Consider the following 24,811-nt stretch of genomic DNA (forward strand, 5'->3'; position numbering starts at 1 on the left):
TACTGTTTCTGAAACACTATAGTCATCATCATTGAAAAGAGACATCAAAAATCTAAAAGGTGAAATCTCATGGCTTTGCTGTTTAACTCCCTAAAATGTTAAAGATTAGCACCACTGGGCTGGCATTAACATCAAGAGCTGCGGTGAATAAAGAGACTTAAAAGCACTGTTCATGCTCACCCACTGAGTCTTTGTCTACCAGACGGAAATGGATGCACTTCCACCGCAGTCGGTGGCTGAAATCAACATTAATTCAACTTCTTTTCTGACCTTCGTCTTTGTTCTCCTGTTTCCAAAACCATCAACATTATAAAGGTTAATGGTCACCTTACAAGACATATATGTACTATATGTACATAGATTTAAAAAAAAAAAAAAACAACAACAAATTTTGAGAAGCTACTGGTATTTACATGCCTCTGTTTATCTAAACATTTCCCTTTGTAAAAAGCTGTGCTTTGTACTAAAACTGCCTCATCATCTTCACAGGTAGAAAAATACATTGTTAGTATCTGCACACCTGCCCGCAGTATTTTCTGTTATGACACAAAAACATTTGGAGCGGACAAACAAGCGCATCATCTCATTGTCCTACAAAAATAACTGATAGCAAAATATAGAGAGTTATCTGACCTTTTTAACTGGTTTCTTTGTATAATTCATCTGTTTTTCTAAAGGTCCTGAGTGTGTAAAGGAGTGAAGCTAAAATGTTACGGACTGCTGAGAGAGAGAGGACTGAATAGTACAGGATGTGAGATGATTTCAAGTCCTATGTAAATGCCTTATAGCTACTACATACTACACAATACAATGCTGCAAATTGGCAAAGCTTCCTGAAATTAACGCAGGATATAATTCACTTAATCCCCTGACAAGTCTGCTCACTTGTCAACAAATATACTGGAATATTTTTACAAAAGTGCAGAGGATGTCTAGATGACCTTTGACCCCTGCCGTCTTTTTACACTCCGATTAGCACATAAAGTGTATTTTATAGATGCTAAATAGAGACTGACACCTTTCCTAATTCTTTGATTCCCTGGCGTGTTAATAAACATACTGCTACTAAAAAAGGTCTGTACTCAGGACAAGCAGTTATAGGGTGTAGCCACTATGTTACTGTTATTTTATTTAACTTCAGTCGATGCTGAAAAAAGGTGTCTAAATTGGCAAAGACTGAGGTGCACTGGAAAAGGTGTGAATGCAGATTGTGGTAAGTCATGGGCCAGATGTTAGTAGGTTTTTGTCCAGTGTAAAAGGAAGTTAGTACAGTTAAAAGAAGCTGTTTGATTCCTAGTTTTTTCCTTATTTTGTTTAAACAAAATTACTGTCAGATGGCTGCATAAAATGTCAGTACAAAAAAAACCTATCTTTAGGAGCATGTTCCTTCACACAGTATTTACAAATGATGGTTGACCATTTCAGTTACATGATTCATTTCAAATCCATCTCACATTTTTAAATATCAAATGCCCAGATACAGAAAACAAGTCAAGTGAAATGCAGTTTAACATCATCTTACACAGAATTTTGAGATTAATGCTTAAAAAAATGAATTTTCAAATTCACCGTTTACTTCAATGTCTGTACAAAAAAACTGTAAAAATTTCAACAAAAGAGGAAAGAAAAACAGAGGAATGAAAAACTGCTACAGCTTCTCTGACGTGTGAATACCAAAGAATAAAATCTGGACATAATGTGGAGATCCTACTAACACAGTACTGCATTAATGCACTTGTCCCCTTTTGCCACATAAAACATATATATAAAAGTGCTACTGACAGCTAATGGGGAGGGGGGAGGACAAAGTAACTGAAACAGGAGGGGGGGGGGGGGTCTGTTTCTTTCTTGTGTATCCATTCGTGTCTATGTGCAGTCTGTGTGTGTGTTTTTTTTTGTCACTGTTAGGAGACATGGTGCACAGGAAATAAGTGGATGAGGGTTTATTTTCCTAAGAGACGCTTGAGCAGCGGATGCTTGGGGAGCCCATTTGTGTGAGCACCTTGTCGAGCCACTGCAGTGGGCCGTTCAGGTGCAACTCAATCCAGCAGGGGGTGCTGGTCACTGTCTGTCGCCTGGGAGAGAGACACAAGGAGAGCACAAACAGATGTTGAGGGCACAAACACAACCATTTAGAGTGTGACGAACTGCTACGCTTTCATTTTAGCACCTATGAGTTAAGGTTAGGGTTAGGGTAGCATAATTAGCATAATTCAAAAATGATGATTTAAATTCTCTCGTGCTGTAAGATGGGGCTGACTGACACCTAAGTAAAGCAGTGTTAATCTAATTATAACACACACTCGCCTGTTATTGGTTGTTTTTGACAGGAGTTTGTTTAAGTGGCTAAAATAGGTTTTATTCTTCAGTGCCTAAATATGCATTTTTTTTATTGGTAATCAAACGGAAAGGCAAGAACAGAATAATTACATGAGAAGGTCTTTGTTAAATTTTAAGAAAGTGATTTTTTTAATTCTGTTTTTGAGTCGCAAAAAAGATGGCAAAGGGGGGCTGCTTCTTTCCCCACAGAAGAGGCATATCTGTAACTTGACTACACTATATGATACTTTAATGTATTACTGCACATGTATGAAGTAAATAACAGTTCTTATTGCTTGGTGCTTGCTGTATCACAAAATGATGTTTGGATGTGCGTCAGGTTTAAAAAAAAAAAGACTTAGGTTGAGATTCTGGTGAGTATGAGAGTAGTGTTATTTTGATCTTCTGTACGTCCTGTACATATGGAAGTATTGACAATAAAGCTGACTTTGACTTGAAATTAGGGAAACCTAAACATGAACCGTGTGTGTCTAATTAAATTGTGCTATTTTTTGTAAATTAAAAGAAGTCCAGACAAAAAGGTGAGAAGACAACATGCAACAGTTAGAAACAGCCAGAGACAGTGCCCTGAAGGTGGAGGGAGAGGAGGAGAGTTAGGCTGGTCCAGTAACCTGAATCCTGTTTTTAAGTCTCCACATGTCAGCATTTAGTCTGGGCAGGACTGGCGAGGAGTCACTCACAGCACAAAGGTTTTCCCCTGTGTGGAAACCTCCTGTGTGCAAAGCCAACTTTAAACCAATCATCTGCTGCCTCTTAACTTCTGTCTCCTCCTTTCTTACTATCAGTGAGTCAGACTGTGTGGAAAAAACAGGGAGGGGATGGCAGAGGGAAAGTCTGACATCTCTTTTTTGACACAGCACATGTGTTTGTTTAAAAATAGTCTGGCGTGCCAACTGGGGCCCGTTTCTATTGATGAGGCCTTGGTGACATCACGCACCGGATCCACCAGAGTGTGAGCAGATGCCTGTTAGCGGGGGCTGCTGAATTGTGGGTTGTGATTCACAGTCTGTTTGATTCTATTGTCTACATTTACATACACACTTGACATTTTTATGACAGAAGTTACACTGCTGCCAAAGGAAAAGGTTAGCACGAACCTGAAGCTGATGTGTAAATGCTGAAGCTTACCTGTATTCAGCCCCCCAGCCTTTCACGAAGCTCATGCGGATGGTGCACATCCTGGTGAGCTGGTACACAGCCTCAAACCCCTGGTTAACCGACTGGGCCAGCAGGGCCGCAAACTCCTGGTTGTTGAATATCTTCAGGTTACATCCTAGAGGGAAAAAACAGACAACAAACCCATTAGCTAAGCATCTCAAAGACAAACATAACACAAAATGTTTATATCATGATCACAATAGCTGCAGTGCTCCACATGCAATATTCACAATGTTAGCAGTCAACCAATACTGCAGTCCAGCCTGTATACCACACCATTTGTGTGTGAGAGCTGCAGCAGGAAACTAGTAGCAGCTTTAGCTTTAACCACAGACATGTAGACTGTCTGATCAGGCAGTAACTGTACTGATGCTCTGCAACAGTCTGAGCAAGTGCTATCAGATTGTGCCTTAGGTCACAAACCTCCCCCCAGCAGAGCCTGAGATTTACAACATCTGAATGATTGAACAAATATGAACAAAGAAAACAATTCTGCTAATGGAGGAGGTGGGTGGGGAGGAGCTGCAGAGTAAGAGGAATACAGTGACCACAGAGCAGACAGAATGAATGAATGCTTTCTGCTTTATAAAGAACATAAACTAGGTCACGTTGTAGTAACTGGTAAGCAATAGCATGTTGACCTCTGCGTCTTTTTGTTAAAAGGAATGCAATTATATAGCACTTTAATACAAAAAGCTTTCAATTTTGTTTAAAATGCACCCATTCACACACACACTGCTGGAAGTGAGCTAACCAATTTGAAGTTCAGTGTCTTGCTCAAGGACAGTTTATGATAGAAAAGAGTTTCTATCCTTGTTTCTCCCGATTTCTCTTGCTCTCTTTTCTTTCCTTTTTCCACATCTTTCATCCTCTATCAGCCAGACACACACCTGGGGGTATCTTGCAGACTGTAGCAGGGTGCCAACCATAACGCTGATTGCAGTTGGGGCTCTGGACAAAGATTGCGCTGTCACTGAGACATTCTGCAAACACCTCTCCTCCAATGTAATACAGCCGCACACCACGACCTGAAAGAAAACAGCCAGAAAAGGATCAAACTAGCATCAATGCGGAACGTCTATATGCGTTATTATTTTAACTATTAGAGCAGAGGGTTACCAATGTGTCTGCGTGTTAACTCCACAGCTGCGTTGCGGTTGACATTGGATAGCAGGCCGAGGCAGAAACGCTCTGAGTTGGAGGGGTCTGTGAAGCCGTCCACTGTCAGTGAGGGCTGTGAGGCATGGAAGGTCTCTCCTACTCGCTGGTTCAGCTCATAGTATGAAATAGAGCACCAGAAGGCTGGCTCACAGTACGTCACTGGCTGGAGGTCTGAGAGAAAGGCATACATTTTGTTTTTATTAAATCGCACTACAAGAACAACAGGCACAAAGTACAAACACGATAAAGCACAATAACGTGCTTAATAATAATAAAACACCGGTGCTTGCGTCACAACATGTCAAACCCATACTCTGTTTCCCAGAAGCTTTACCAGACAAAATGTGGAAACTCAACCCTCACTGGTGGGATGTCAAATTACAGGCTTATCCATAGTAGTTTTCTGTAACTTCAACTGGTTCTGGTAATTTGCTTTTTTTCCCCAGCCACTCTCTAACAACTTTAACATTTTGTCCTTGGCTTTGAAGTCAAGAACAGAACTGGACAGCACTGCCAAATGAAACTGGTGTAATTTTGTTATTTTAATCCAGGAGCGTTCCAGCTGAACCCCCTGGCGTTTTTCCGTCCTGATAGAATAAACATAGGATATTGTTATTGATGTTAGTGTGGGCTGCATGGTGTCTTGGCCTGTTTAACAGCTCGCATGGTGAGCTGGGAAGACAAAGACTTCTTTCAACACCTGGTTTCCTCTTACAAAAATGGAGTTAAATCAAACGGAGAATTCCCACTGGGGCAGATAAACTATTGAAACATTTGTTTCAATAGACAGGAAAAGTACACAAACAGACAGTTCTTACCCAAGTTACTGTGTGTGGGTGAAACGGGGTTCGGTGACAGGTTCGGGGAGCTTGTGTCCATGCTGTGTGTCATCTGGTGATCGCTGGTCTCTCCATCTTCACTGAGGTAGCCTGGTGGTGGCGTTTCTGTAACAAAGAAAAACACACATGAGCCCAAGAGACAACTCATTGTATTTGTGGCAAAGGTCCTAAAAATAGATCTGTTGGGAATTTCTGTTGTGTGGGTATAGTAGCTGCCTGATTCAAACGCAACACTAAAAATCTAGATGAAATGACTGAATATAAACCACTGAGTGTATGTAAATATAGTATGTTGTTACTGCCAGTGTTTACATGTGCCTAAATGGTAAAAAAATAAAATAAATCAACCCTGCATAAGACATGGCCACAATCCTGGTGACCTCTGATTGAATCTAAAGTATTCTGTCAACAGCTAAGTTAGTGAGCTAACTTATTTAGCATTCAAACTGTATTGTACTCAGTGTAGGATGCCAGTTTGTTGTGATGAATTGAAACTGTCAACAGTGAGTGGATCGTGTTCAGTGAATGGTAGGTAATAAAATACTGTTTATGACATTTACTCATAATAAGGTTTGAGGTCCATAACAGGCAGGCACTATAAAGAATCTAGTTAAAGAACTCCTAATCTACAACAACCCACTGTTTTAGCTGAGAAAAATGAGTTGTAAAGTGACTAAACAGAAAGGACAAAAATGCACATTAACAGCTTAACACTGGAATACTGTGGGTCAGCTGCAACTGCTCAGATAGCACTCCTTACAAACTAATTCTGACAGATTTTAAAACTGGCCCTTAAGTCTGAGTCATGTGTGGAAGCATGTTGGTACCTGGTATGTAGTTGCTTTGGGGCTCAATTCCAGCAGGGAAATTGGTGTTTTCAGGGATTGAATGGCTGTAGTCATCCAGAGGAGGGAACTCACTTGGGATTTCTGTGTGTCTGGGTACCAGCACTGGTGGGAGCACTAATGGAAACAAAGAGACAAAAGTATTTGCTTAGAATAGAGCAACAGTAATATGTTTCATGTCAGGATAGAATAAATTAAAACTGAAATTCATAATAAAATAATAAAGTTGTGCAGTAAAATTATAAAATGTGCAATAAATCTAAGCTGAGTAAAATAAACTTAAATAAATCCTCCCTTAAATTCATGGAAATGTGCTTTTGCAAAACCATTCATGGTCTGTAGAAAAGATAAACATGCTCCAAGCTGTCATACAGTACCTGGTGTTTCTACTCTCTGGTAGTGGTATGGGTTGACGCACACTTCATCCTTCTTCGTGTGGAAGGCATACTCGCACAGCTCCACCGCCCGCAGCTCGTGGTGGGACTGTAGGTCGGGCCAGCGCCACAGACGGCAGTAGATGACGTGTGGCAGACCTTTTCTGTGGGAAACCTGCAGACGGCCATCCAGAGACCTGCGGACAGCAGGAATAGAAGGAACAGAGAGGTTTGTCAGGAATTTGAGCCAAAGTTCACCTTGTGTTTAGAAAGCTTTATTCCCCAGAACAACAGAAAACACTCTGATGTAACAACTGTTGATGTAATAACATTTTTGATTGGTTGTTACAGGTTGTAGCTGTAATATAAGCAAAGCATCCTAGTACAAAACATGACGTGTGATGTGTTTCAATTTAACATTACATTTTTCATACTCAAAAAGATATCACAAATATATCACAAATGTTGTTTAGTCTGGGCTCTGAAAGATGATGAGAGTTCCAGCTGTGAGCACGCTGGTTATGAGGCAACATCTAATAATAAACAACCGGGAATGATATTACAGTATGTCTAACAAGAATTTCATTGTGTTGTATAACACATCTGCACTCATCTGGTGTACAGTGCTCCTGGCAGGATGATTTTTTTAGGCCACCAGACAGTAATGAGTGGTAGTTTGACGTTACAGATTGACATAATGGGGTTGTAGCCTGTAATCTCTTTGCACAATGACCCGTGAAAGAGGGGGAAAAAAACACACTCATCATTGTATTATGCAAGAGGCAGTGACCACATATGTCCCTTCTATCTCTCCGTCTCGCCCACTCATTCACAAATACAGTGCAAGGGTCAGAGGTTTACGGTAAAGCCCTATAGAAGGACAAATATCTCTCCAAATAAACACAGGGTCATGACTTGAATCACTCCTGAAAGCTCAGTGGTGCCCCATTTGGGTCATCCATTGTACGCCTGGTGAGTGCTATTTTAAATTTTTATGCCAAAAGCTTTCATTCACAGTCCCTGAGCTTAAAAGGAGACTGTAAGTTGGTGGCAGGGGACGGGGTGTTGAATTTGCAAATGGTATGTTACAAGCACGCAACTGCACAAAGTCATACAGTTGATGAAGCGAGACATCAGTGGAGTGAAGCGCTTTTAGTTTTGTTTCTATCACTATCACGATCTTTGGATCTGGAGCATAAGACAAAGAATGCACCTCCTTTTGATCTATTTCCCCATTTTGCTTTCCATCTTTTCTTTCATTGTATTGTTGTTCTTTGTCTTGCTGTTTCTAGGGTGTTCTTTTTGTTTTTTGAAATACTGCCTGTTGTCTTTTGTTTAACTAATCAAGATTAATTTGCCACATTATTTTGCTCAAAGTACCTACTGTGCAGTCTGTACTTTTTTATCACTCTGATAAAAGATCTGACAGAGCTCCTACAGGGGAACCCTCTTGCGGTTGGGACACACAAAAGTGAGGGCTGCCCCTAAAACAGCCTTTTAGATCTTGCGGTCAAAAAAACACCTATTTGTCATGATTTATTGAGGCAGCGTTCCTTTTCACCACAGTGCATAGTTTGGCACTGTTTATGTAAATGTAACAGCAGCTCTAAATGTTGCCCCAAACAGGCACTTTAAATGTTACTTCAGTGAACAATTAAATGCTAAAGAATAAAAGAAGCTGGAAAAGCAAATCATGGTAGAACAACAGACATGACAACATGAGAGAAATCTATTAAAAAACACACAAACCAAGTGATCACAAAGGGTTGATCTGATGTCAGTAGTGTGCATGTTTGCATCTTTGCTGTGACTCGGGCTGGGATCAGCAAGCACGCATTCTACAGTGGCTTTACTGGCTATTTTGTGTTTGACTGTTTATGAAGAAAAGATTTTCAGTAACAGTATGACTCAATTTACTCACATCTGCAATATGAGAACAGAGTGTATTCAAATAGAGACGGGGAATTGTAACTTTTTACAGCAGTAAAAATAATCATTTAAAGGCTATAATTTTCTCAAGGTACATTTAAATTATGGTATACTCCCTCCACGTTGTATAATGCCTCAGTGGGTGCGCAAAAGCAACAAGGTACAAAAATACTAATAAAACTAAACTCGCAGCAAAAAGGGTTATCATGTTGACTGTGTACTCACATGTGCAACAACAAGCATTGAATCATAGCAATCATGTCAAGTAAAGACAAATTTAAGGTTTTTATGTATGTGGACAGTTGCAGACTTGGCAGGCTTGCACAAACTTGAGTATTGATGCGACATGCTACATCCATCCATCCACACATTTTGCACATATAAACTGTGGACAGAAAATGACATTTATGTTATGTGGGACATGGAAATCATGAATTGGCAAACAAAATACACACATGCAACCCATGAGACAGGTCCAAACACACACTGCATCCCTCTCAGTCTAAATGACTCACTTTATTAAAGAGATTTATAAGGGCATATAAATGAGACTTTGATGAGAAACACCGCCCTGGCAATAAAGAAATACTCCTGTGGCACCATCAAGCCTCAGCCTGCCGTTTAGAGGAAGACCCAGTAGTAGCACTGTCTAAAAGGCCGAGCTCAGATCCTGCAAAAGACTTCAGCTCCAGCTATGTAGCAGGGGAGGCAGAGGGGGGATAACTATGACCCCAAATTCCCCCTCCTCTGTGTGTGTGTGTGTTCCAGACTGAAGATTTAAAGGACATGGGTGGGATATGAAGCCTTCCAAGAATTCAGACAAGCAGTTTTCATCCTTCAGCTGCTCTCTACAGAATAACTGCTCAAAACAGATCATCAGCAACTGATTTTATTTACAATTCAAAAAATTGAACTGGAATACCAGATGGATAATGAAATTGCAGGGAAAGGTTTACATACATATAATGTGTGGTCAGAGGAGCTATAGCTGAAAAAATGTAGCTTAACTAATGTCTGTTATCCAGTCGTTATCCACAGTAGCAACATGGTCACACATCACACACTCCTGACTGAAGATCAGTTATCCTTTTTGATTGCTACTCAATTCTCCAAAACTTAAACTGCTCATCGGGGCAGCCCTTTACTATAAAGTTCAGTTCAAGCTGCTTTCCATATAATGGTTCAGTTATCATAATCATTTCTACACTTGTTTAAAATAGTCAAATATTTTCATTTCAAATCAATGCCAAAGTGTAAACAAATTACAAGTCAATTGTACCGACGCAAAAAGATGGCCCAGGCACTGCTGTCCCCTGCACTTCACATCCAAAACAAATGACATGTCCCATTTTTCTGTCCCGCAATCATTTTTATATCCCTGTGCAGAAATACCATGGGAGGCTTGTTAAAACATACTGCTGTCTGTTCATCTTTCTATATGAGAACAAGCGATAAAGCACTGATGTTTCTCTGTCCACAGACAAAGTGAAATTGATGTCCAGAAGCGAAACAGACAAATTGGTATAGATTTTTTGCCACAGGGGAAATTGTATCAACATCATTGTGTTCCATGACCTGGAGCTGAGGCTGAGTCTGAACTTTACACTCAACCAGCATGTGCATATGTGTGGTAGGGAATGCATTCTATGCACACACACACAATCAGATTAAGATTATTTACAAGCTATTCACAAACTTAGTTTTCATCTGTTAAAAAGTAAGAAAAAGGAAGACATGAAGATTAGTGGATACATGTATTTTGGCTGACTCACCAAACAGACTCAGACAGAGCAGATTGAGCTCAACTAAGCTGGTGTGGAGGGGAGGGGGAGCAAAACAAACACACAGAGGCATGCCCAGTTACGCTCAGAGACACAAACATATACACTGTGTGTGTGTTCAGGCTGGCAGTGGTCTGAGGAGTGCTGAAAACATGCACTGCCTCCCTGTGGACTCGGGCCTTTTTGACATGGACTTTTCACAACTCTGTGCCAGTCTTTGAGTTTAAATGAAAGTCAGAGCTCATTTTACTGAGCAGAAGAATTTATTCTAGTTTTTGCTGGCAGCATTTAAAAAGTAAAATGGATTTTTTTTGGATGCTTTAAATCCATGTGCAGTTTTGTGTGTAAACATCAGGACCTCCAGTCACAATCTGTCCTTTAAGAGCACAAGGGGCAGAGGATAAAATGGATGGATAAAGAAAGGAGGGTGCTGCTGGACAATAGAGAGCAGACAGACTCAAGAGCTCAGGGCAGCTCAGAGTGTCTGTGACTGAGCCCCCTGAACCCCCCTTTTGCCTCTCCTCCGTCTGTCCCACTATTCGGACCGCCCTATCTTCAGCCCAGAACTAACTGAGGAAGGAGGGTGGTGGGGGTGGGAGTATTGGGGTGTGGGGTTAAAATGGCCTTTGTGCCTTTCATAAAGTCTATGGCTAGTCTGTCGAGCCACAACCAACAGGGCTACAATCCAGTGACATTGAGAAGAGGTCTTCTACAAAACCAGGTGAAGAAAAAAATCATTTACTAATTTAGGACCATAACCATAAGGATGTGACACATGGCCACTTCACAGATATGGGAAGTTCAAATCGTTTCAGGAGTTGTTTTTGCAACATGTTAAGCAATGCTTCTGCTGCATTGTGTGCATACAGGACAAGTGAGTTTCACATGTTTCTGTATAACACAGAATTACATTAGATTACATAATTCTAAATATGAAGATAAAACCTGAGTTTTAACTGCATCTAAACTCTTGTCTTCTTACTTGCTTATTTCCCAGTTAACACAGCTGGCAATGCTGAGGCAGGTAATTTAGGATGATTTTGGTGAGACAAAGGATTAGGTCACTGATAAGTTGCTTTTAACTTCACATCTACATGTGCAAAAAGGCTTGATCGCTGAGAGTGTCTGTATAAATGGTATAATCAAAATAAATTTGTCATGAATTGGGCTTTTTATTTTTTTAAGGAAACAGGATGTAGTGTTATTACACTACATCCTGTTTCTATCATGGTGTTTCATGATAGATTTTTCATAGACCAATGACTTGATTGTTGACTTGATTGTGAAAACAATCTATCTAAATTTAGACTCGTTCATGCACTGCCTGCAAGGATGTGCCTTAATATTGAGGGACAGATGCAAATTTTCGAAAACAATACTCATTCAAAAGACAGTTTACTTTATTTGCAAATCTTTCATTGTGTTGAGCTGCACTGATCAACACAATAAGAAAAAAAAGTGTTGGCTGGTGAATACATTCCAGCAGCAGTGAGGCACATGCAGAGAAACATGTTCCACATGCACACCTCACACTCTCTCTGGAAAAGCCATCAGACTTCTCTTTTTTTAACAAAGGTTGCATCAGCGGGGGGGTCGGGGGCCAAGAATAGAATGTGAGAGAAAAGAAAGTCTGACTGTAGTGCATAGGTGATATCATAACGCTGAAGTGTGCTGGGACCAGTGAAGGAGGGTCCAGTGTGAAATATGAAACCGGCAGACAGATGACTGGCAAAGCTAGACGACAAATAACAGTCTGGACACAAAAAAACAAGTGAGACAACGGAGGACTGGGAACCATTAGTTTTACTGCTAATAGCCAATGAGCTGAGCAGTATGTCTCTCTTTCTGAACCAAAATGATGAATGACTGAAAATATTCCAGATGCAACTCGTCAATACATTTCTGTTCACAGTCCAGTTAAGTTGAAGAGAGTGCAGGCAGATCTGCTGGTCCAGGAAAATGAATGTTTGTTCCTCTGTCTAAATGGATAAACCACACTCTATCATCCTCCAGAAGGATGTAAAGTCTCACAAACGAAAATTTGAGTGGAGAGAGTTATATAAACACAGGAAAAATCTGCCTTATTATTACTCACCCTGTGTCTACATAGTCATACAAGATTTAAAAAATTGGATCTAATCAGGTACTATTACATCAAAGTAAAGGTAAACATGGTTATGAATCATATTATATGAGATATTATACATATTATAAATAATTGCTACCTGCAAGCGGTATATTATAAAGTTATCACATATGCAGAAACTCATTCATCCTCACATTTACACCTTAGAAACTATTTTGACTCTGTACTTCAATCAACCGATGAGAGGAAACCAGAGCACCTGGGGATCCCAGCAGTTGCATGTAGCATTCTAACCACATGTCATGCTACACAGTGCTGAAAATCTACACCACACAACAACTAACTACTCCCAGAAGAGGTCCCTCGGGTCAAAATCTTATCAGATAGCGGGCTACAGTCTCTTGTGTCTCTTGTGTATCAGGTGTCCTTGACAGTAGAGTGTCTGGAGAACTCTTGGCTTGACATACGTTTCTGGTTGTTTTTGACTAAAGTGGTGCTCTTTATCTATTCATGTTTCTTAGCTTTTATTGACTGCATCTGCATTGAGAGATGTGGCTCATTATCATGGTCAGGAAACTTTTTCCAACCTCCAGCCATTGCTCAATATCTATATTTTAAGACTTTCGCTTGTCCTCATGTCTGAAAAGTAATCTCACTCTCTCCTTTTAAACCCCTTGCTCCTTCATGCCAGGCCGTGTTCCCACAGACATCCAGCTGCAGTCCAGCACCGTGAAGCTGCAGCAGTAGCAGCAGTAGCAGCACCAGCAGCAGTGGACGGAGGAGGTGGTAGTGGCAAGTGGAATACAAAGGCACATTTGTTGTCTGGTGAACACATCTGTGTGTGCGTTTCTGTCTTGTGCATGTGTACTCCCCCGCAGATAGTGAGACGGCCAGGGCCAAGTCGAGGCAGAGCTGTCTTTCACCCCTCCACCCGTGGTGCAAGCCGCAAACCAAACAGCAGCCCACGCCCTCCTCAAAGCCCCGGCAGGCTGAAAGAGCATTCCTCTGCGCTGACTAACCACACACATGCACGCACACACACACTTGCAATGACATTAAATATATGTTTATGAATTTAGTTAAGAAGACTGACTGCTTGTACTGTTGTTTTCCTTCTGTGACTATATGGCATTCACATAAAAATCAAAATTGAAAGTTTAATGCATTAACTTTAAGGCAGTATAATGCAGCAACCGTTTCATTTTACAGTAATCATATAGGCAGCAAAACTGTAGCAGTCTGGTGAAGCCATTTAAGTTTTTTTGAAGTTTAACTCCTTGAGTTGCATTGAAGTAAACACCATCAGACAAATGGTCAGACACATGTGTATGTATTTGCCTTGACTCATAGCAGTATCCCCTTTGTCTCAAGCAAATCAAACAAAGACAGGAATCCTGAACCCAACCAGAGGGCAACGTATTACAATCATTAGTGTGCAGCTAACCACATGCAGACAGACAACACATAAACTCTCCGTGACCTGTCTTGTACCATGTCCCTGTTGAACATCACGGATCTCGGATGACTCAGGTGTGATATCTGATGTGAAAGCCGCCTAAGTAAATGATAGCGCGCCTGTGTGTGAATGAAGAAAATAGGAAAATGACTGAAAGTGACTGAATAGTTTTCAATTGCAACTTCAAAAGAAGCAAATTAATTTTTATCTGAAATGGCAATGAGTTTCTGAAGTTACCCAGCAGCCTGTTATTAGCATTGTGCCAGAAAAGGGCAGAAAAAAATGACCCGGTGACTGGATCAGATAAATACTTATACAACAGTGACATAAAGGAAATATTAAAATTACACATACACACATTTTTTAAAGCACTATGAGCTTGATAAAGACAGATGTACAGTCTCATAAATGACAAGACATTAATGACAAAAGACGGTACACGCATTCTAGCAGACAGATTATGGAGCCAGGGACATATATGTAACATCTTTTCAGCACAGAGGAGCTGCAAGGCGTTTGTCTGTGTGTTTTTAATTTAGTCTGTCACCCAGATGCACACAGACAAGCTTCTTTTGATGCTGAATTGCTGTCTAGCTGGATAACAAACCAGTTCTATCTCAACTATTAGTGTGTATTTTGGTTGCATGCAAACCACACTAACCACAGTCTCCCTCTGATAAGCTTGAGAATCCAAGACACAGCCTCTTGCCAAATAGCCTGTCTCTGTTTTTTCCTACATCTAAACCCTTGGATTTCTGGTTTTACCTTTCTCTTTCCGACTCAAATTTCAAATCCTTTCTCTCACCTGTGGCATCTTCACTTTTTTTTTTAAATTCTGTCAAGCAATTATAATGAGTCATTCTGTCTCATTATTCTATTATGATAATAGCCATCTCTTCCACTAACAGACACAACACCGGGAATCCCCTGTTCTTCCTCTGCCTATTTATCTTGTGCACACTTTCCCTCATTCCACCGCTGTCACACTTTAAAGCTCTTTGAACTACGGCAGGAACCTCATTTATTGAGACTTGACCTGAGTTAAACACTGCTCTATATCATGATTATGCCACAAATAAGTGTATAATGGGCTGAATAAATCAGTAAAAGAAATCCTCAAAACTCGACGATGCTGTTCAGCACCAGCGTGTGAAGAATCACAGTTGTGGACATAAGTCTTGCCCTGTGAATGGTGATCTTTGTTTGTGAAAAGGGTTGGTCTCTGTGTGTCCACCTCTGCTTCCTTCCAGTCTTATTCTTAGTCTATTCATTTTATTTCATGTCTTCCTTGTTTTTTTTTAACTTTTATGCGTGCTTGGGACTTCTCTCCTGCCCTGACATGCAGCAGTGTGAATCAGACTGTAATCTTGCTACCAGAAGGGATGTGTGTGCACAAGACCAATGTACTCTCTCCAGCACTGGCCCAAACCCAGAGTTAATGTAGGAGTGAGGAATCCTCTCCCCCAGGGCTCAGTGAGAGACACAACACAAGACTCACATACATGCATCACACACACCTTAGATCATTTCTCTCATCCCAGGGTTCCCACTGCTGGTATTATGCAGGTCTCATTCAGTTCCCACCTATTAACTCTTAAACTAATCTTTTCTGCTTCTGTTTGTGATCAACGATAATTGATCATAGATGGGCTTCTAACCTTAAGGACCCACAATTCAAACTTTACCCACAGAAGAGTCAGAGCAGGATACTGTTTTGATATTTGCAGAAGTAACGTGTAACTCGCAAATAAAAAGTTAAAAACTTGATTGGTGTCTTTAATTTTAGGTCCCTGTAGGAGAACAGTTAGGAAACTACCCTGGCAATAGCTAAAAGAAATGATTTGTATCAGTCTCCTGTTTTCTGCATTTCACCAATTTGACTTCCTCCCTCTTGCCCAAGCATAACTAAACACACTTAACTCTTGTATATAGATGAGTCTCAGTCCTTAATAAACATGAATGTTAGTCATCTTTTCACTTTTCAGCATCTCAGGCAACCACACTTAACATCCACCCCTCAGCTCTCGGAAACTGGTAGACTTTCATTGCTTTACGCATTTTACACACCAATGTTTGTGACTAACCCAGCTTTACAGCTCACAGGAAGAGAGGGCTTTTAAAAGAAAACTGGAGAAAAGAGTGAGGGAGGGTAAGTCAATGCCACAATTGCTTGTTTTTGACTGACTAAGACTTCAGCTTGGATATGAGCTCTAGCTTTCACTTTGCCTTTACCTCAGCTCTGTCTGAGTGACAGTCGAAGCCTGATATGCTTTGCTTTTTCCATCAAAAGGGAATATGAATCAAAGTGATGTGACAAATGTTTTCTTATGGGATGCAGGCTTTATCTATGTAAACCGATTGGCACATATGCACACACAGTTTTCTCCACTGGCCACACTGGCCACCCACACCCAAAAATAACTCGGCCTTGACCAAACTCACCACACTGTGATGTCATGACTTTCTTGCGAGATATAGTCACACTGCTTTAAATGTTATCTAGGAGGTCACAGCCCTTTTAAAACAAAACCAAGAGATACTAAGCATCCCATCCAGGGCTTTATATTAGGCTTTTCAGCAAACTGGCTTCAGGCAGGTGGCTAAGATGTTTTACTTGCTAAATTAAGGGCCAAAACAGACTAGAATCCTATCTAGATGGTAATTATTCCGAAGTTGACAGATTAAATTTTTTTTTTAACCTTTGTATTAATGTTAACACTACCTTACAACTGTAGTGATACAACAACAACAACAATGTTTGGAGGAACATCTTAAGACAAAATACGATGTTATTCCACTGCATTGCACATCTGAGATCAAACTTCGTTGACAGGCCAACAGCGACGTCATTTATCAAAAATGGATAAAGACATTCATTTTTTTGAACTTGCCCATTGGACAACTCATAAGGCCTAAGTTTACTTGCTCAAAGCAAACAGGCATGTTGGAGCCTGTCATTTATGTAAGGCTGAATAACTGTAAGGCTGACAAATGTTACAAGAAGAAATGTCTTTGGACAAAACTTCTAAACAATATTAAATTTGTTTGACACAACAGAAAAACACACTAGCCCTCAGAGAGTATCATCTTCTGGTATCTGACCTTCTAAAACATGATGACTAAATCACTTATTCCTTCTTTTTCCAATAATGTTACTTTAAATTACCCCAGCCGATACATGATATGATATCCCAACTATCCCACTGCCAGATGCAACTATGGACTCAATCAATACACAGTTCCTGCTTCCTTCTGCACTCAGCATCCCTGCAAGCTGCCATTGAGAGGGGTAGCCATGAGCCCCATCAGGGAGTTCATGTGTCAGAGAGATAGGAGCTGACCTCCCCACAGACAGGCCTGAACATGCAGGCAACTGCTGTCAGTGAGCCAGAACGTGGGGGAATTAATAGAAACAGCAGCTCTCCAGGGACACTGTTAGTCCACACTGACAGCCAGCTCTGATCTGGGGTCATCTTAATGCACTGTGCCTCTTCCCCTCGGCATTAGTGGTGGGAAATATGAAACCTGGATCATGGCAAACATTATTTAACTTTCCGGGTAGGCTTAACTCTGAACACTGGCCCAGGCCTGTGCAAGCTATGATATGCACACTTGTGGCAATCCAGAATGTGGGAGTGCCCTGCGTGGGGTTTAAATTTCATCTGACACAGTGTGCTATTAAATCTGAATGGCCCGCACATGCAAGTGAGATTTTGCAGATGCAAGCAAAAATTTGAAGATCTTATTTACTTAGCTCAAAAAAAGGGGCGAGAATTTAAAGTAGCCGTGAACCTACAGAAACATGAGCTGTAGCTAAATGAAACTAACACAGCCTGCAACAAATCCTCTGTTACATAGAGGTGTTGATTCAACTTAGGATCTACTATGGAGGCTTTCACACAGACAAATTGCAATACGATTCTCAGTAAACCTCCTCTTTGTGTGTCATATTTTGGTTGCTCACATATAGAAACAAAGTCGGCTTAGTGGCACCTCATGCAGGCTTTCAACAGGCCTGCAAGATGTGCAGTTATTTCAAGATCTCACACATTGTTCCACCATCGATTTGACACTGTGACTACCACCACTTCAGTGCAACAACATCCACCCGTCCACCTCTGCACCTTACACTCCAACTGTAAGGTGCATTACAGGCATCATACGGCCTGTCTTGAACAGAACTGCATTCATATTGCTTTTGACCATTAACCCATAACTTTACAAAATGTCTTTATAAGTGTATGCAAATACAGATTAAGGAGTATTTCAAAAGGCAAATCACAAATATTACATCATATCACATATTCCCAGATTCTTGACAAGGTTACAAAAAAGCTGGAACCATTCAGTATGACACATGGCTGATTGTCAATAACAGTTGTTGTTATTCACGATGATGATGATGATTATGATGATGATGTAATATTTATGACTGAAGACCAGGTGTACCTATAGGTCTATTACACGTGCAGATTTTCAGTGACAACTTGTGTTTACAAAGCTCCTCACAGGCTCCTACCTGTCACAGACTTTCATCAGAGGAGAGACTGCTTTTAACACAACTGGATCACTGAAGCCATCTGCAGGAATTCAGTGTCAAATACCAGTATTTGTTCTAAATAATATGTTCATGGACAAATGACTGTAGACTGAGGCACTGAAAGGAAAGGAGAGGAGAGAAAGCGCGCAGCTCCACAGACTCGCCTACGCACTAACAACGCTAGAAAGCGTCCCAGATTAAGGCCAAGTTATATAACTTGGACTCCATTAGTGCTTTTGCAATGCATGTGCCTTGCTGGCTAGTTAATGCACAGATTATATCCTGTTTTTAACTAAATGACTTTACAGAAATGTCAATTTGATCACCAGAAACTGCTGCAGATTGTTTCAGTTCACTTTCAGTACAGTGATGGCAGCATGATGGCACGACGCTTTGCTAGCTTTCGTGCATGGACCAATGTTAGCTCGTTAAGCATTACCACCGTGCCACCATGTTGCCATGTTTAATAACACAACATCTGAATGCACAAGAGATCGACGCAAGAAAGGAAGTAGAAATGTCAACTTTTCAGCCAAGTAACGATGCCGTACACTGGCAAGGTGCAACAGACAGCAAAGATAGACTAGCAAGAACAGGTTTCCGTTTCTCGGTTGCTGAGCTGTAATCAAACGTTTAAAACTGCAGTAACTTGAGCAAGAACGTCACTTCAGCACAAGCTAGGATGCTGAATTCACGGTCAACGGTAACAGTCAAACTCTCCTTACCGTGGGATGGTGATGCATTTTGTGTTGATATTCTGGGTGGTGATGGCTTTCTCCAGTTCGTCCAGCTGTCCCGTCTTCTTCAGCTTCTTCACCAGACTTTTAACCGCTTTTTCACACCACTTCTCCTCCTGGCCGTTCTGCTCTCCCTTCTTCCAGCCCAAGAGTCTTTTGACAATGGGGGGAGTGAAAGGCAAAATTGACATCTTGAGTTCAGCTAAAGTCCGTCCAGTGTCGAGAAGTCCGTTTAGTTTAGACAAAACACGCGAATAACTACCCCTGAAACGCTCCAAAAAACGATGCCGATGAAAGCGTTGCTTATCTAAACAACAAAACTAACTGTTATTGTTTATTAAATGCCGCACATTTGCATCTCGGAGTCTCCAGTTTTAGCGCACTCGGGTCTGTCTGGCTGGAGCACAGCGGCGAACTGTGAGTGCACCGGTAGTCTGTCGCGCTGTGGATTTAGTGTCACTCCGCCAGAAAACGTAGTCCCGTCTGCACTCCTTCACTGAAACAACTTCGACCTATTTTAAAATACAACGAAGATGAGTCACGCAAAAAACAAAACTGCGTATTCAACACAAACACCTAAGCAGAAGTACTTGTTTGTGTCTTCTCGAGGCGTTTCAACCTTAGTTCAGGAAAGTTTTTTTTTTGTTAAGTTCAGAGTCATCCGCGGTGCTGGGTCCGCCGACTGAAGTCTGCATCAAATGCAAATGCTGGAGCTGCTGCTGAGAGTCTCCATTCAGGCTCCAGACTGCACAGCAGACCTGTGAAGGGCTCAGTGTGAAGCAGCTGGCCAAATGTGCTACACTGGATGTTGCACAATCACTGCACTTTTCCCCCCAACTGTTATTGCTTGGTGACAAACTTGACTAAATAAGTTGTCACAATCACACACATGCACAGAACACTTGATTTTGTTATGCAACTCTGAGCAAACAGCAAACTTTTGCATGTGAGTGTATAGGATCTGATTAAACTGGAGGGGAAAGCTGCAGCAAATCCAAAATGAGTCAGTTTCACATTATCTATGTCACATAATTACAGTCTGAATAGAGCGATGATGGTTTTATTCCCTCCACATAGTAATAAAGTTAAGGTTTTTCCACTTTATTTTTAGAAATCCACATTTTCTTAATTGTCTCTCTCTTGCATGAGAATACATTCCTGTGTGTGTGTGTTTTTGTTGCGTTGAGGTTTGACATTCAGCATCTCCAGCACCAGACTTCCCAGTTAATTGCTACTGGGTTTGTTGATGTCTCCACATCATGGAAGAATAACTCAGAAGCTGCTGCAAGATGGGAAGGTGATAGAAGCCATGCACGCACGTAGGAGATGATCCACCAACTTGCCTCAGCTTGTCTGATTCACTCAGCATATGCACACACACACACACACACACACACTCACATATGCATACAACCCCCTCACTAGTTTGCACACACACACACACACACACACACAGTGTGAGTGTCAAGGAGTCAAGTGCCAGATGCACAACAGACTGTGCAGCAGTGCTGAGCTCCACACAGAGAAAGTGATAGTGGGACAGTTTAGGGTGTGAAGCTGCCTTTGTTCTTCAAGCTTCAAAAGGAAGAGTATTGTGTTCAAGAGCAGTTTCCAAACTTGGGTTGTCTTATTAGCAAGAGCTTGAAAGGGTTGTAAAAGTAGTGAAAAGAAGCTAGTGCACTTGCTGGGTTTCTATTCACACACACACATTAAGAAGAAGAAGAAGAAGTTGCACAGTCAGAATGATGAGCAGTCAAATGTGGGGATATGGGGATGGTGGTTAGGTGCAAACCTTTAGTCAGAGCCTCCATTGACAGTTCACAGTCATGCGAGAATAGTAGCATTGACCTGTGGTTACCATTTCAGTGTGTGTGTGTGTGTGTGTGTGTGTGGGCAGGCACATTGACCCTCATCCAGCAGCCCCCCCCTCCCTCTCTTTGCACAGTGTGTAGTTTGTGCTAAAAATACAGCTGGCTTCAGGCTCAGCAGGACAGACCCCCTTCCTTTTATCTATTTTGGTTATACAGCGGTGTGTATTTTTATACCTGCTAAAGGCATGTCAAGGTTCTTTACAGTTGAAAGATCTTTGGTGGATGGATTCACACTTCACAGGACTGTGAAGAACTTTGATTAATCACATAAAGCATTATAAAGCATGTTTTTTTAATCACAAACATTTTCTATGAATTCAGGGAGAGATGGTAGTTTACAGTCCCAGCTTTCAGCAGCTCCTTGTCTGTGGTAACAATCAAGTGTACAGCTGTAAAACACACCACTCTCTCCCTCTCTGGTGTGTTGGCAGGTCGGAGGAGAAGGCTGGAGGAGCGTGCTGCCATGTGTCACATGCTGCTGAGGCCCTGCGGCCCTCTCGGCACCTGTTTACGCCCCCGGGGGACACGACCGGCCAAGACAGCTGGTTTGTTTTGGAGAAGTGTAGAGCGAGACAGGGCGGATATGGGGGTGCAGGGTGGGGGGATGGGGTTACAGATGGGCCGCAGTAGATGTGGATGTGGGGGTGGTGGTGGTGGTGGTGGTGGGACAGAGTGTGCGAGGGAAAGGGGTGGAGGTAGTGTTGTGGTGGGCTTCTGTGAGAAGAATTACTGAGCACAAAAGACACGTCAGCAAGACTGAATAGGCAGTGACCACGTACAATCCGATGGTTGATAATGACATTGTGCTGGCTTCAACCTCGGGGGACTTAGTCCAGAGTGTCCATATGTGTGTGTGTGTGTGTGTGTGTGTGTGTGTGTGTGATGTCAGCTGGTGTCCCTAGAGAAGAGGGGTCACAAAGAATAGGGTCTGTGGGTCTGTGGATGGATGTGATAATGAAACAGATGACCAATGTTTGGCCAGCTGAAATGTGAAATTACACTGATGTAAATAAAATAATCACTGTTATTATCCCAGTATCATCCTGCAGAAAAGCTCCACAGTTAGATTTAAAACATCTGCATTGTTTACACATTTGAGTCTCATGCTCTGTAAATAACATCACAATTGTATTACACTTTAAAGTGCAATGATCTTGGAAAAAATACAGTGCATGTTTTCTACATATTTATCCTAATACACTCTATTGTGTTTGTCTCTGAGGCTTCAACTTATGTATAGTTAGTCTAACAGAAAGCAATGCATCAGGTTTTATACACTGATTACATGCTTAAATACATCTACTGGAGTTAAAAAGTGAAGATTTTACTCAGAAATGTAGTAATATATGATGAACATGGAACCATAAACACTACTATTGATTCTAACCCAGAGATAGCCGGTGCGTGCCTTACAGTGCAGGAAGGCTATCTGCCTCACTTGGACAGAGTTGTGCTAGTGAATGTGTTAAAAAACAGAACACTGAGACCAGCAGCACCCAGGGGGCAGACAATTAATGGCAAGTGTTCCAGGGTAATGTGGTTTTCTCAAAACATTTACATAGTGACCAGCATTATTCATTTTAGTTATGAGTCAATGTTCTAGATGAGTAGTGAATTAACCTTATTGTTCTTTGCACATGACACATCCTGGTAGGTTTCTGTAAAGGTCATTCTGTAAAGTTTATTGAAGCCATGACCAGTGAAACTACAGTAATCTCTTTCTTTTTTTGTGTATACAATGTGTGCATGATTGTGTGTTTGTTTGTGTGTGTGTTTGAGCGATACCTGTTTATGAGAGAACAGAGCTCAGGGCAAACTGCTGACGACCGTATAAAAGTGTTTTTACTCGTCTTCTTGGCAGCAGCAGAATGTCGGTTTCTGACTGAGAACGCCATAAATCGCTCATCAGTTCCTGACACATGCACATGTTGTACCAGAGGATCAACATCATAACCGTCTTACACACACACACACACACACACACACACACACACACCCTTCCAAATGCAGCGGCCCCTCCTAGTATCTCACTTCAGTACTCCACAGATGACAGTTTTTCTTCCTTCCTCTCCTCTTGACTTTTGTTTGTCCTCCCTTCACAAACACTTCTTTTTCACATCTCTACTCCTGTTTCTGTAAATCTGTTTCCATATTCTATGACCAATATTCATATCAGGTGATCCACTTAAGCAAAGGGAATAGTTCTCAGTTCAAGTCCTCAATGATAAATCTTTTGAAACTTCAGGCTGTTGCACAACAGCCTGTGCTATGAATAACAGGAAGACAGCTATTTTTCCTCTCTGTGTAATTGCCTGTCACTCAGCAAAATCCTCAGAGGCCGCTTGCATGAGTGAGAAACACCAACAAAGGTTGGCTTGTTAAAAAATTCCATACCATAAACATGACTGTGGATGTAAAAAAAAATGTTGCCTTTCCTTGTTTTTAGGTTGTTAAAGTGATCTGAAGTTTATTTGTCAGCTGTTTATAATTGCAAACATGAAGGTATTTTCACAAACAACAGTGACAAACTTTAACAGCACCAGGAAACACTGATAACTTGGAGTAGCTATGTTTAATGTGCTGGCTTTTGGCTGTTCTTTTGTGTGAGCAACAGTTTTCTTTGATATAATCACTTAGCTATGGTTGCTGTGTTTGAAAAAGACAATAACTTTTTAGCAGGACTAAAGTCCTATATAGCAAAAAAAAAAAAAAAAATCACACTCGGGAGAGTGTTGAATTTAAATGTGGTAGAGAGAACCTAAAACATGACCCCTCTCCTGGGGGACCAAAAACACCAGAGTGCTGGGTATCTCCTAGGAAGATGTTCATACCATCATCCACTACAAACTCCAAATGACCAAGGTGTCAGCTCACTGGGTTCTGAAACACCTCCGGCACATGATGTCAAACATTACATCATTTTTGAGGTGGAGAGTTGTCCGGCCGTGAAACCACGACTAAGGCTTGGATCCATCACTTCAGAGACGAAAGGGTCCCACCTACTATACAGACCTGTTATGACAGCTACAGGGGAAAAATCAAACCACTAGACTGAGGGATGTTAACGTAGGAGGAACTTTGTTTGTCAAAGATTGACTCCTATAGGAACTCAAATTAAAATTCACACAGGAAGATAGATATTTTGTATATTTATCTGTGAACTATACTTTATATATGTTTTATTTTTTGTACTGTATCCTAAAGAGAAACTGAAAACAAAGGAACTCATTGTCCTCAGCAGCAGCGCCGGCCTCCATTGTCACAGCAACAGTGGCAAATTTCTTTTTTGTGTCTGACGAAGGGTGGAGAGGGTGACCCCTCTGCACATGCTGCAGCCCTTAACGGGAACTGGGTCAGAGCCTCCTGTTGTAACACACTGGTGCAGCACAGTCATATGTTTGTGCCTCATCAGCACTGTGTGACTCTGCTGATGCGACTTCTCCCTGATTTGCACCCACATGAGTGGATCCAACACATGACTCACACAGCACAGGTAGGTGCTTTCTCTTCCCTTATATAGTCACTGTGAACATTATCTTCATAACTGCAGTGAAAATCGAACTCCCGGTCCACCTCCCCTGGAGCTGTGACTCACCACATGCAATGACAACCCCGCTGATAACCTGTGACTGGTCATAAACTAACAGCTCGCCTTACAGTGTGGAGGGAAGCAGCGCTGCCGTGACTTAACTAT

The 24,811-nt window shown here is 41.4% G+C and overlaps 1 protein-coding gene across 1 annotated transcript; it reads right to left on the reverse strand.

The window, feature by feature from the left end:
• Window positions 1-1,552: 1,552 nt before the first annotated feature.
• Window positions 1,553-19,998, reverse strand: smad3a (SMAD family member 3a). The gene is made up of 8 exons (XM_028401817.1): window positions 19,235-19,998; window positions 6,721-6,914; window positions 6,326-6,460; window positions 5,478-5,603; window positions 4,618-4,830; window positions 4,389-4,526; window positions 3,469-3,613; window positions 1,553-2,075 (listed from the first exon to the last, which is right to left on the reverse strand). Exons 1-8 carry the CDS (start codon window positions 19,435-19,437, stop codon window positions 1,952-1,954), a joined length of 1,278 nt encoding a protein of 425 aa, XP_028257618.1. The 5' UTR covers window positions 19,438-19,998; the 3' UTR covers window positions 1,553-1,951.
• Window positions 19,999-24,811: the final 4,813 nt, after the last annotated feature.

The sequence above is a fragment of the Parambassis ranga genome, chromosome 3, assembly GCF_900634625.1.
Source record: "Parambassis ranga chromosome 3, fParRan2.1, whole genome shotgun sequence".
NCBI classification, from domain to species: domain Eukaryota; kingdom Metazoa; phylum Chordata; class Actinopteri; family Ambassidae; genus Parambassis; species Parambassis ranga.

Excerpts from the sequence above, each read along its gene's own strand:
- smad3a (XM_028401817.1), bottom strand. The coding sequence starts at position 19,437 with ATGTCAATTTTGCCTTTCACTCCCCCCATTGTCAAAAGACTCTTGGGC. Across the intron at positions 6,915-19,234 it reads AAATGCATCACCATCCCACG|GTCTCTGGATGGCCGTCTGC; the intron begins GTAAGGAGAGTT and ends TGCTGTCCGCAG. Across the intron at positions 3,614-4,388 it reads AGTCTGCAAGATACCCCCAG|GATGTAACCTGAAGATATTC; the intron begins GTGTGTGTCTGG and ends TTTTCCCTCTAG.